This window comes from Panthera pardus, unplaced genomic scaffold (genome assembly GCF_024362965.1).
Source record: "Panthera pardus isolate Hobbes unplaced genomic scaffold, ASM2436296v1 HiC_scaffold_15, whole genome shotgun sequence".
Lineage (NCBI taxonomy): Eukaryota > Metazoa > Chordata > Mammalia > Carnivora > Felidae > Panthera > Panthera pardus.
Window position 1 is genome coordinate 27,843,562 of NW_026526710.1, and position 12,001 is coordinate 27,855,562.

At 41.1% G+C, this 12,001-nt stretch overlaps 1 protein-coding gene across 10 annotated transcripts in view; it reads right to left on the minus strand.

Annotated features, from left to right (window-relative positions):
- PIEZO2 (piezo type mechanosensitive ion channel component 2) overlaps nucleotides 1–12,001 on the minus strand; it is a 468,071-nt gene that overhangs the window by 189,412 nt on the left and 266,658 nt on the right. For all 10 annotated transcript variants that reach the window (XM_053902383.1, XM_053902382.1, XM_053902379.1 and 7 more), the window contains exons 6-7: nucleotides 7,313–7,523; nucleotides 5,336–5,549 (exon numbers count right to left, since the gene is read on the minus strand). In XM_053902383.1, coding sequence (XP_053758358.1) covers nucleotides 5,336–5,549; nucleotides 7,313–7,523 — 425 coding nt within the window. The remainder of the gene's footprint in view (nucleotides 1–5,335; nucleotides 5,550–7,312; nucleotides 7,524–12,001) is intronic.

Genomic DNA, 12,001 nt, shown 5'->3' on the forward strand with positions numbered 1-12,001 from the left:
CTGCACAGTGAAAGAAACAAACAACAAAACTAAAAGGCAACCTACGGAATGGGAGAAGATACCTGCAAATGACATATCTGCTAAATGGTCAGTATCCAAAATATATAAAGAACTTACAAAACTCAACACCCAAAAAATGAATACTCTAATTACAAAACGAGTAGAAAACATGAAGAGACACTTTTCCAAAGAAGACATACAGATGACCGAAATACACATTGAAAAGATGCTCAACGTCATTCATCATCAGGAAAATACAAATCAAAACTAAAACGTTATGTCATCTCACACCTGTCAGAATGCCTAAAATCAACAACATACAAGAGAAGCAACAGGCATTTGAGAGGGTGTAGAGAAAGGGGACCCCTCTTGCACTATTGGTGGGAATGCAAACATAGGCAGCCGCTCTGGAAAACAGTATGGAGTTTCTTCAAAAAGTTAAAAATAGAACTACCCTATGATCTAGTAATTGCACTACTAAGTATTTACCCAAAGAATACAAAAATACGAATTCAGAGGGATACATGTACTCTGATGTTTACAACACCATTTTCTACAATAGCCAAATTATGGAAATAGCCCACTTGCCCATCGACTGATGAATGGATAAAGAAGACGTGGCATATTTATACAAGAGAATATTATTCAGCCATAAAAAAAGAATGGAATCTTGCCATTTGCAATGACATGGATGGAGCTACAGAGTATTATTCTAAGTGAAGTAAGTCAGTCAGAGAAGGGCAAATACCGTACGATTTCACTCATATGTGGAATTTAAAACAAATGAGCAAAGGGGAAAAAAAGAGAAAGGCAAACCAAGAAACAGACTCTTAACCATAGAGAACAAACTGATGGTTACCAGAGGGGAGGTGGGTGGGGGGATGGGTGAAATAGGTGATGGGGATTAAGGAGGGCACTTGTTGTGAGAAGCACCTGGTACCGTATGGAAGTGTTGAGTCATTATTACACTGTAAACCAATATTACACTCCATGTTAACTAACGGGAATTTAAGTAAAAACTTAAAAGCTTAAAAAAATAAAGTTAATGGAAAAATGGGGAAAAAATCTACATGGTCAGAAATCAGGGACTGACTATATCTACACATTCAAAGACTTCACTGCCTATGGAAATCACATTTTAGAAGAACATTTCATAACATGGGAAAATGTAGAACTTGAATAAGGCAACTTATAAAAGAGTACTTGCCTTATGATTCAAAGTTTGTTTTAAAAAGGCACATATATGCCTAGGAAAAATTCTGGGAGAATATAGATCCTGAAATAAATGGTATTTATTTCTGGAAGTTAGGATTACATTTTTAAAAGGTGGTTCTCCTTATCCTTCATTACATTTTTCCAAATAATCACCAAAAAATATGTATTATCCTAATGATGAACAAATCAATTCAATTTTTCTAAAAATAAAGGTAATTCTGACCAGAGATGCATTTGAAAGCTTTTGAGAAGACAAAAATGGCTTGGATTATTTTACGAACAGCCACATCCGAAGCTGGATATATGTGCTGGGGTCTCTGTGGTTATGAAATTTGTGACAAATGCCCACGCAAAATGAGTGTTTGTTTGCCACTTTCCAGTTTTTTCTTCTAACTCATAATTTGGGGTTAATAGCAATGCACTGGAATTGTGCCTTATGAAAAAGCTATTGTTTTAGAGATGTAAATTTCCAAGCTTTCTAGGACTAAAATGCAATGTCTTGTTATCACCAAGTTAACGGGGGGAGGGTGGGAATCTACAACATGGCAGTGTATCTATATCTATATCTATATCTATCTCTATATCTATCTATATCTATATCTATATCTATATCTATATCTATATCTATATCTATATCTATATCTATATCTATATCTATATCTATATCTATATCATCTATATCTATATTTAATTGCTTAGCTCAAACTGTCTAGAGCCTGACAAGCAACTTAACCTTTAATGACTTAGCTCTATGAGACCGTAGTAATGGACTTTTTAAAATGTTTAAACGGATCATCTACAAAATGTAATTATTAATTACAGGTAATATAATTATTATTACCTGTAATAAGTTATAATTATTTTGTTTGGGACAAGTCAAGTGAATAATCGACATGGAACGTTATTAGCCTATTGGGACTATTATTATCTACACCGTAGGTTGGCAAGCTCATTCACCACCTATTTGGGTACAGTTGGTGAGCCAACAACGGTTTTTATATTTTTGAGTGGCTGGAAAAAGGCAGAAGAAAAAGACTATTTCATGAAATGCGAAAGCTAATATGAAATCCAAATTTCAGTGTTCACGCAGTTTTACTGGAAGAGAACCACACCCATTCTTTTAAATGTGTCCGTGACTGCTTTTGCACTACAACAGCTTCTTGAAAGAAATGCGACAAAGTCTCAAATATTTGTTAGTTGATCCTTTACAGAAACTGATGCTTTCAAGGTGGTTCTGAATATTATTTGTATTTTCCATCATCAGTCTCTAGATGGCAGAAAAGATCCTTAAACTGGGGGTTACTGGCATATAGAATATTTTTATATTCCCAATTAACTCACCCCCTGAAAGTCACCCCTTCCGACAGCACAAAACATTTTTTCTATACCTGTTCAATAAGCCCCAAATTAAATGCCTTAAAGAAACCAAAGGGTTCATTTAGCCTAGAACGAATGTCTGTACTGAAATTTAGCGTTTATTCACTACTGCCTAAAATAAATAAATATTACATAAATCTGCACCATTAAAGAGGCTGACCATATAGCTGACAAGTGAAATTGTAATATATTTAAAGTGTACAATGTGATGATTTGACATATGTGGACATTGTGAAATGATTACCTCAATCAAGTTAATTAACACATCAATGACCTCACCTAGTCATTTAAAAAAAAATTTTTTTAAGATTGACTCTTTTAGCAAATTTCAAGCATACAATATACAATACAGTACTATGAGGTAGAGTGAGCCTGCTGTATGTTAGATCTTCACAATTTATTCACCTTATAATGTTCACCTTATAATCTTCAGAATTTATTAAACTTATTAATGAGTTTATACCCTTTTAGCATCCTCTCCCCATTCCTTCCAACACGCCACCATTGGCAACCACTTTTCTACTCTGTTTCTATCAGCTGACTCTTTTGTTCAGTTCCATATATAAGTGGACAAATAGACAGCATTTGTCTTTAACTTATTTCAATAGTAGAAAGTCTTCAAATTTCATCCATGTTATCATCAATGGCAAGATTTCCTTCTTTTTTAAGACTGAATAATATTTCATCATGTGTATACACATACATACACGCAGATACACACACACACACACACACACACACACACACACACTCCACATTTTCTTGATCCATTCACCTGTCGACCGGCACTTAGGTTGTTTCCATATTGTGGCTTCTTAGTTTTAATGTGTCTATAAAACATTCTTCTCTTTATAGACTGAATTACACTTGTTAAACCTCCACATTATGCCAATAGGTTTAGAATTAGTTACGCTGTGTGTGTATTGGGTACTAACTTGTTTTAACAGAATATAAGAGGTTTTAGGACTTGAATTTTCTCCTAGCGTTGGGTAGACATAGCTACAAACTAGACAGATTTTATTACATGAATCAGTAAGAGCAAGGTGAGTGGGTCTGCACACACACATCGTTGCTTCATATTTACTATCACATAAAAAACAGATGGGGATCCCTCGAAAGAAGGATGCAAATCTATACCATCAACATGATAGCATGACTCATGTTCTTTGAAATTCCAAGTTCCTCATTTCTCTGTTCACACACTGTTCACCCCCCTCACATTCCCTTCTGCCATTTCTGCCCCCGTTTACTTCTCCTGTAACTTCCAGGCATAAACTTTTCCACAGAAGTAGAGAAGTTAACATAGGACAATGGATACCCCAATGGCCAATCCCCTGGTTTAAGTAATTTTATTTGTCTCTCTTTCCTGATTCTCTTTCCCTGCCTCTCCCTCCCTTTCTCTCTCCCTCTCTCATGTCTGTTGCTAAACCAGTAGAAAGTCGCAGACATCATGACACTTCACTCCTAAATAATTCACCACATATCTCCTAAAATCATAACATTTTCCTGTATGCCCACAATATAATCATACACATAAGAATTAACAATAGTTCTAGGGGTGCCTGGGTGGCTCAATCAGCTAAGCATCTGGCTCTTGATCTTGGCTCAGATCATGATCTCATGATTCATGTGATAGAGCCCCACATGGGGCTCTGCTCGGGATTCTTTCTCTCCCTCTCTCTCTGCCGCTTCCCAAGTGCTTGCTCTCTATCTCTCAAAATAAATAAATTTAAAAACAGTTTAACAATAATTCTATACAATCAGCTAATAACCAGTGAATATTGAAATGTCTCCATTTAACCTTAAAATGTCTTTTAGAGATCTGCGGTTGACCAGGATGTAATGTAGAGTCAGGCTTCACATCTGGTTGCTGGGTTTCCCAAATTCTCCTTTAAAACTACAGGAGTCCCTGCCCCCACTGCCTCGACACACACTTCTTTTTATGATGCTGAGTTTTTTTAGAGACCAGATCATTTGCTTTATAGAATCCACATTCTGGATTACAGGAGTCCCTGCCCCCACTGCCTCGACACACACTTCTTTTTATGATGCTGAGTTTTTTTAGAGACCAGATCATTTGCTTTATAGAATCCACATTCTGGATTTCTCTGATTGTTTTCCTCTGGAGTCATTTAAACTACTTTTCTTTAAACATTTTTTTTTAATGTTTATTTATTTTTGAGAGAGAGAGAGCGTGGATGCGTGTGCACGTGAGTGGTGGGGGTGGGGGGCACAGAAAGAGAGGGAAACACAGAATCTGTAGCAGGCTCCAAGCTCTGGGCTGTCACCACAGAGCCCGATGCGGGGCTCGAAACGTGGACTGTGAGATCATGACCTAAGCTGAAGTCGGACACTCAACCGACTGAGCCACCCAGGCGCCCCTGCCCTTGTTATTATTTTTAATGCTCTATTTGGTGTGTGAGACCATCCTCCAGCTGGATGCTTTAACATGTTGTTATTATTCTTTGATGCAAAATGTTCTTCTGGGATCTTTTTCCACAGCTGAGACCAAACAGCAGCCTCCCCTCTCTTCCATGTCTCAGCAGCACCTCCATTTGAAGAGACCTCCCACTTCCTTTTGGACTTTGTCATTCAATAACTTGAAAGTGCTACATTGCTTCCCCCATCCCCACCGACCCTTTGCGGAACACATCAATGGGCATCAAGAGGAACCCTTGCAAATTCAAACAAGATCATAAAGGAGAGTCAGTTGTCCTTGAAATGTCTTAACGTTTTGTCTTACCTTGCATAGTAGTCATTGGGTGGAACTGCTTCTTGAAAGAATTGGAACTGGTATAAATAAAGTCCAATCAAGTGCCCCGCAGTGAAAATAGCCAGCAGCACACAGAGACAGCTGAACAGCAATGGATCAAACGTCCGGCACCAGGACCACCAGGTGCACAGACCCAAAAATACAAAGAAGTACACAGATGAGGTCAAAGATGGCAACATCATACCTAAGGAAGAAGAGATGTGATCATGAAAAATCGCATGGAACTGGGAAATCATTCACCGCTCGAGACATGTTCCTATTGGAGATGATGGACATTTCCTTCATATGCTTTCCTGTGTGGATCCAGTGATTAAAATGGGAATCCCATTTCATTTATAAAATCAGAGCTAATACTATTTTTGTTGTGCAAAAGATCACACATAAAGTGGTATTTGTTAATATAGGGAAACACAGGATGTTGCCAGAAATTCTTCCCGTGCTGTCTGGCAGAGCAAGTATCTACTTTTCATACAGTAAAGTTAGCACAGTTACTTGCCTGTTTCCATCTTTCTACTTCTCCCCCCAGTTCTTTCCAGGATACTTGTGTGCCCATTCCAACTTACCCTGATACCATTTTTAAAAATGTTTACTTATTTATTTTTGTGAGAGAGAGAGATTGAGAGAGTGCAGAAGGGGCAGAAGGAGTGACCGACAATCCCAAGCAGGCCCCGCACTCCCAGGGCAGAGCTTGACATGGGGCTTGATCTCATGAACACTGAGATCATCACCTGAGCCAAAATCAAGAGTTGGAGGCTTAACCGACTGAGCCACCAGGAGCCCCTCCCTGATATCACTTTTTATAATAACTTACTTTTTTGGGGGTAAATTGGATTCATAAAATTATTCCATCTATGGCAAAGTCTCACTAAAACTTTGCCCTACCCAATGAAATCTGATTCATACTATTACCAAAAGGGGACATGGAAAATGAGGGAATTTTTTTTATAGGCATTTAAAAACCTTTGTAGGGGGCGTGTTGAAATGACTCTTCATTAAAATATTGGGATATTTCTTGAGAAATTCAATTCTCTTTTCCACTTTTTAATTTTGCTATTTAAAAAACTGTCACATTGTTTCATCTTGTGCAATTTCAAGGAAGCGGTATGGACCCAACTTCCCAGTGGCTCTGGAGCAGCCGCCAGCAGCAAGATGGAAGGAGGGAGAAAATGGAGATAACATTATTATGGAACAAGCAGTCAGCAGCCAAGATTTAAAGGAAGTGAGTGTCTGTGCTGCAAGATTACAATCTAACTGAGGAAGAAAAATAGTATATCCTGGAGAGTTAAATTAAGACTCCTAATGACCCAGTGTAAACAGACGTGCTTTCAGAATGCACACATGTGGCTCTCTGGAGAGTATACTGACATTGTTCATCGTAGCCGATCGCCATTCACGGGCTCTGGGGGAGGAGAACGGTGGTCTTTCTGATCTACGTATAAAACATAACATCACCTAGATATGGAAAAAGATTGCTTTATGGAGGTTAATAGAAACGAACCAAGGGGCACCTGGGTGGCTCATTCGGTTAAGCGTCTGACTTCAGCTCGGGTCATGATCTCGCGGTCCGTGAGTTCGAGTCCCGCGTCGGGTTCTGTGCTGACAGCTCAGAGTCTGGAACCTGCTTCGGATTCTGTGTCTCCCTCTCTCTCTTTCTCTCTCTCTCTGCCCCTCCCCACTCTTGCGCTCTCTCACTCTCAAAAATAAATAAACAGTAAAAAAAAAAAAAAAAAATTAAAAAAAAAGAAACCGACTAAAAACACAAACATGAGAACTGAACAGGAAAAATTATTTTTGTGTGTGGTGTGTACACGTGGCCAGTTTTACAAGTTATGGCTGAGTTTGGTGTTCTGGAATGAGGTTCTTTCCTTCGGCATTTTCTCCTCAGCCTTGTCTTTCATGACTCACCAAAGTGCTACCTGTGTTCCAACCCATACTGGAAACTCTCACCTGATGAACCGAGTAAAATGGTCACCACAACTTTTCCAGCAGTGGTTATCATGTTGCCGATAAACTCCTTAAGCTTGGAGGCCACCGAGGCGAGTCTGCGGAACATTTTTAACTTTGTGCTCTCTTCCACCTCGCCTTCCACACCGTCCCCTTCATCTAAATCCTCTTCGTAGATCAGTGCCTCTTCTGGATCTATTTTTTCTCCTCCGGCCTAAATAAAGGGGAAACAGAAAACACTGCAGTCCAGAACTCTGCCTACCACCCCGCAGATTATATGGTTTGTAATTTATGGGTCAGTCAGTGAGGTGAGCTTCACAAACCAGGGGAAAAATGCAGACAACCACCAAAGTCCCCCCAGGTCTCTGCCAGTCCCTGTGTAAGCCCAAGTCACTTGGATCTTTCCTGAAGAAGTAAACAGGAAACATCACCAATCACAGAACCCATAACAACATGGTACTGAGCCACATGAACTCACTTTTTATAGTCAGAGGAAGAAACTGTCTGAGACGTCTATTAAAACCTTAGCTTTCATCAATCTTGGTTTGGTTCCTCTCATTTAAAGTGTTTGCCACCAGGGGGATAGGTAGTTTGATTAAAGTATCCATGGCTTTACCCAAAATGGTGGATCAAATCTGTGCTTGTGCAATCCCTTTTCATTCTGAAGTAAATTTTGTCCACTATGTTAGTATCTCCTGGTCAGAGGAGGGTGAGTGCTCTTAGGTCACCTGACTAGATATACAGTCACTTCCTAATTTATCCTTTGACAGAATGATATACTGGTTCGATCCTGGGTGATTCGGCACCTCAGTAACATCCTCATAGATGTAGGGAAGAAATACAGGGGTAGAACATACAATTTTTTATATATTATTTTAAACTGGGTATACTGATGTGTTTTTGTCTGTTTTGTTTTTAGAGACTACGTAGAAATATTTTTTTTTTGGCTAATTATAGTATTTCCCTAGAAGTCTTAGGATTTTTTTTTTTTTTTAAGTTGTTAGAAATATAAACCATCACCTAAGACTAAAGGTTGTTTTAGGTGCTCAGACTCTCTTTGCTTTTGCCCCTAGGCTGGCATATTTCTTTTTTTTAATTAATTAAAAAAATTTTTTTTAACGTTTTTATTTATTTTTGAGACAGAGAGAGGCAGAGCATGAGCAGGGGAGGGGCAGAGAGAGAGGGAGACACAGAATCCGAAGCAGGCTCCAGGCTCCGCACTGTCAGCACAGAGCCCGACGCGGGGCTTGAACCCACGGGCTGTGAGATCATGCATGACCTGAGCCGAAGCAAGGATGCTCAACCGACTGAGCCACCCAGGTACCCCTTTTTTAATTAATTTTAAAAAATATGTTGATTTGTTTTTAAGCTAGACAGAGCATGAGTGGGAGAGGGACAGAGAGAGGAGACAGAATCTGAAACAAGCTCCGGGCTCTGAGCTGTCAGCACAGAGCCTGACATGGGGCTCAAACTCTGAACAGTGAAATCATGACCTGAGCGGAAGTCAGACGCTTAACCAACCGAGCCACGCAGGCACCCCTAGGCTGGCAGACTTCTTTTAGCCCAATTGAAAAGACCACACTGGCTGCGGAGCCAGAAGGGTCTTTTAGGCCCAGTTCAGACATCCATTTAAGGCCTAAAGAGTACATCCCAGCCTCTCTATTTTCCCACTTAAAGGTTTCTTTCTCAGCCCAGGCTCTCCATTTTCCTATTTTAAAGGTTGGTTTTTTTTTTTTCCTTGATACACTTAGCTCAGATATTCACATGATATTCACTGCTGGTAACTGAACCTCTAACTATGCCCTTTGGCATGAAAGGAAGCCTGCAGAGAATGGTATTAAAGCTCAAGTTAGTGCCCAGTGGCCTTGAGAACTCAGAGATCTTCCTTTGCTTAGGAAGATACAGGCTGCTTGTGACAAGCTATCTATCGATAAAGCCAAGGGTGTAGGATGTACCTTTACCCTCTACAACGCACCCTCCCACACACAGATTTAATCTAGGGCCTATTCAAGTCTAAATACCCAAACTGGGTTCTATTCTCTTCTATCATGACACATTTGTATTTTTCCCTGAAAGAAAAGAAATGCCTCATGCTTCTTCATGAAGACTTCTCTCGCTGTTCAGGGCCTAGTAGGTGCTAATATCTCATAGGAGATACAGTGATAAACATGTAAACAAGTAGAAAATTAACAAGCTGAATCTCTCGCAGTAACAAATGCGAGTCAGGGAATGAAAATAGGGGGATATGACTGTGAATGGCAGGGTGACTGTTTTAGATTCCGAGGTCAGGGAGAGCCTCTCTGAGGAGGTGACATTTAAGCCCAGATGTCACCAAGTCATCAGCCATATGAAAATCCTCTTCAAGAACATCCCAGATGGAGGGAAGGGCAGGTCAAAGAGTCCATGGTATGTTCAGAAAGAAGGCATGTGTTCCCTGACACATTGCCTCTTCTACTAATTCACCCTCCTCCTTGTCATTTGTCAGTCAGCTGATGAGCCCACTTCCTACTTCACTGAGAGAAGGGGGGAGAGCACCCCACCAGCATGACAGGGAGCCAAAGACATGCTGAGGACAAAGTACAAGCTAACAATTGTCCCCCCCCCCCCAAAGTGACATTCCTCAGACACTCCTGGCTGTCCAAGAACAAAGGAAGGGGAAAAAGGGGAAAACAAATGGTTAACTGATAGAAATCAGTTTGCAAATGTCTTAGTAAGTGACAAAAAAAGGCAATGTTATAATAACAGCCAGACTTCCAGAAATCCACAGACTCAGTTACCTGGAGCCCTAACATCACCTTCCCTTCCTTAGTGATGTGCAGAACAAAGGCAGGAAGAAAATGTAAATAACGTTAAATTTCTTTATAACCTGCAGCCCGTTGACAAATACTTGAGGCAAATACAGAGTATAACATTCCTCCAGGAACCCCCTACTGTCTTAATGTTAACACTTTGCTAGAGGGAAAATCAACCAGCTCAACAATAGCAAGGACGCAGTATCTTATGAGTCCTCTTGAGCGTATGAAAGTCCTTTTGGAAACCTCCCTTTTTCCTTACCTGGCCCCCCAATTCTGTAGTATATAATCAGTCACTCTTCACAACCCCAGTGCAGCTCTTTCTACCCACAGGTCCTGTCCCACTGCTTCAATAAAATCACGTTTTTGCACCAAAGGTGTCTCAAGAACTCTTTCATGGCTGTCGGCTCTGGACCCCCACCACCAGTCCAAAACCACATCAAGCACATTAGCCTACAGACCTAGAGCTAACCTGTGCAGTGGGCACTCGTATTCCCTGTCCTGTGACTGTGGATGAGTCGTATGCCCTGGGAGACCAGGGAGAAGGGCAATCCTTCTCTTTCCCCTGCGTCACCTCCTGCTCCCTTCCGCCCGTATCTCCCCATCAACAAACAAATACGCCTCACCGATTCCAACCCACGTGGCCTCCAAACCACATTTGCCTCTCAAAGTGACTCTCCTAAGAGTTGGGCTAAAAACATGGCACCACTTCCCCTATGCCTAACTTCTCTTGAATTCACTCTAAAGGGAGTTTGATCACCAACCATTCCACCTAGTGGGGGCTCTCATGTGGTCTGTTTCACATGGTGATGCCAAGGCAGACTGCAGCTAAGAGGCTATTGCTGTGGTCAAGGAGACAGGAACTCACAGAGCTGAAGGGAGGTTCACGTCTTCGCAGTTTGTCTTAAAGGTCAAGTCAGCAGGACTCGCTGGTAAATTTGATGTGGAGGGTGGAGGGACAGAGGAGAAGCAAAGAAAGTTCCTGTATTTCTGTCATTATTGAGGAGACAGGGATAACCAGGGGCGGAGAGGGTTGGGGGAAATCCAGTTCTGAGATGCCCTTCAAGCATTCTTGTTGGAGGGGTTATATGGGTAGCCAGGATAGGAATCTGGAATGCTGGAGGGAGGTGGAAAACTGGAGAGGTCTATTTGAAGTTCAGGGACATAGAGATGGTTTTAAAGTCAGGGGTCTGGTGAGATTACCTAGAGAGAATACAGAGGTTGACTACCCCTCAGATGCTACCACAAGTAGAACCAGTCTGTCTCTCCAGGCTTATCCTCATTTCTGTCTAGAAGCACCCTGGGAAAGCAGGCATATGGAGAATCCAGAATCCATACTCTTGGCCTTGTAATACACATGGAATGTGATCCTCTCTCCATCTCTTAAGCCTTTCTACCTACTCCAGCTCCCCCAAGCAGAGTTTCTATGGGGATCTGCCCAGTGAGACTGCTGATATGGGGCCGACACTGCTGTCTATGTACAAACCATGCACTCATGGGGCACGTGTTGCTTAATATCCCCCTCACAACAAGGCGACCCATAAAAATCCTCCTTGAGGAAGGAAGTTTGGCCAAAACCTTCAGTCACTGTACTTGAAAAAGGAGACATGGAGAGAGAACACAGCCAGTGCTGCCTGGGTCCCAGTCAGAAACACACTCCTAACTTTCATAATAAATGACTTGTTATTCAATTGCAGAACTGCTACGGATATAGATTAAATCAAATACGATTCTCTGGTCAAGACTTTGTGAGGTTAGACAAATGCATTTCCTTGACCTCTCTCGGGTGGGACCGGGGCCCCTGTGACTTTTATAAACATACCACTGTACTGGAGGGTTTTTAGCATTTTTGTACCGGAATCCCTGGGGACCTCAGTTGGAAACGCTTTCTAAACCTGCC